Source organism: Aplysia californica, unplaced genomic scaffold (genome assembly GCF_000002075.1).
Source record: "Aplysia californica isolate F4 #8 unplaced genomic scaffold, AplCal3.0 scaffold00507, whole genome shotgun sequence".
NCBI classification, from domain to species: domain Eukaryota; kingdom Metazoa; phylum Mollusca; class Gastropoda; order Aplysiida; family Aplysiidae; genus Aplysia; species Aplysia californica.
This window is the reverse complement of record NW_004797777.1, coordinates 85285-87012: the sequence shown is the minus strand read 5'-3', so window position 1 is coordinate 87012 and position 1728 is coordinate 85285. Positions and strand designations below refer to the sequence as shown.

The window sequence follows — 1728 nt, the reverse complement described above, 5'->3', positions numbered from 1 at the left end:
AGACCTGCCGCTCGATGAAATCTAAAAATCTGGATCTCCGGGAGAAAAAATCGGGATCACCGACAAATCACCAAGGTGACTGCCAAGCTGACTTAAAACTTTTCCTGAGCTGTCCATACCATGTTATTGTATTGTTATATCTGTATAATATGCCCCCTGGGAGTCTCTCTCTCTCTCTCTCTCTCTCTCTCTCTCTCTCTCTCTCTCGTGTGTTTACTCTCGGTCTCTCTCTCCTCTCTCTCTCTCTCCCAGTCTCTGTTTGTCTGTCTGTCTGTCTGTCTGTCTGTCTGTCTGTCTGTCTGTCTGTCTGTCTGTCTGTCTGTCTGTCTCCCCCCACCCCTCCACACACGCATACTCATATGTTTGTCGCTCATCGTGAGGGTCACGGCGACTCAGGTACCTTTTTGTTATATTCGAATTTTGCTATGTACATATTTACAATGTTAAGACTAAAATGCCTTGAAAAACTTTTATGGATCTGAAAATCTGTTTGCTAAGTGCGTATTTCGTTATATGTGTGTTTTGTTATGTGCATGTTTCGTTATGTGCGTGATTTGTTTTGTGCATATTTTGTTATTTGCGTTTTTCGTTATGTGTGTGTTTTGTTATTATGTGTGTGTTTTGTTATGAGTGTGTTTTGTTATGAGTGTGTTTCGTTATGTGTGTGTTTTGTTAAGGGCTTGTTTCGTTATGTGCTTGTTCGCTATATAAGTGAGTGTTCGTTATGTGTGTTTATTCGATACGTGCATTCTAGACTGTAATTACCTCGAAAATTCGGGAAGATATTTCCTGGGGCCGGTGACGACATTCTGAGATGTTGCTGAAAGTGTTGACGTATCGGTGACGTTACGTCCGGGCTCGCTGACGTCATAGCCCGCCGGACAGCCGGGCTGCTCAGTGGACAGGATCTCGGGGCTCTGGGGATTCGGATCCACAAGGACCCGTCGGCGGCCTCGATAGGTTGGGGAGGTTCGTGTTGGCCGGCAAGTGGGTAGCCGTCCTCTGCTTCATACCCTCTGTGGGGCAGGTGGGGAGGCCGCATTTGTCCGTCTTCTGCCTCAAAGCCTTTATGGGAAGGCCGCATTTGTCCGTCTTCTGCCTCAAAGCCTTTGTGGGGGACAAAGTGGTGCGTAGGTCTCATTCGTCCGTGTTCTCCCTCAAACCCTTTATGGGGAGGTCGCATTTGTCTGCTTTCTGCTACAAACCCTCTGAGGTGTTTAGGTCGCATTTGTCCGTCTTCTGCATCAAAACCGCTCTGGTTATAACGATGGTGGTGAGGTCGCATTTCGCCATGTGGGAATGGTCGGTTAGTGTCAAGGTAAGGTCTTCCTCGTGGTTCGTGTTGCTCTACATTCTGGTGCTGCCTCATTTCATTTTGTAATGCGAGACTTAAATCTATTTGATTTTGCGTTATTTGATTTTGAAATTCGTGGCTTAAATCAATTTGAAGTTGTCTTGTTTGATTCTGATCTCTATGGCGAAGATCTTTTTGACTTGTCTGCTGCAGTATTTGGGATTGTCTCGCATGATCTAGATCCATTTGATACTGGTTAGCTTGAGGCTGTGTTATATCATTCAAATCTGGTTGGTACTTTCTTGATTGGGTCTGGCGTAGATCAGTTTCGTATAGCAACAAATCAGTACGGTTCTGGCTCGTTTGCTGTTGGTTGGCTTGGTGTAGATCTGTCTGGTGTCTTCTTGGTGTTTGAGGAAGTTCTGCGTGGTCTA

General features: G+C 45.7%; 1 protein-coding gene across 1 annotated transcript in view; it reads right to left on the bottom strand.

Moving 5' to 3' along the window:
• Positions 1-1285, bottom strand: part of LOC101852261 — a 9832-nt gene extending 8547 nt beyond the window's left edge. The window contains exon 1 of the mRNA XM_013086802.2: positions 766-1285. Coding sequence (XP_012942256.2) covers positions 766-1285 — 520 coding nt within the window. The remainder of the gene's footprint in view (positions 1-765) is intronic.
• Between the last annotated feature and the right edge of the window lie 443 nt (positions 1286-1728).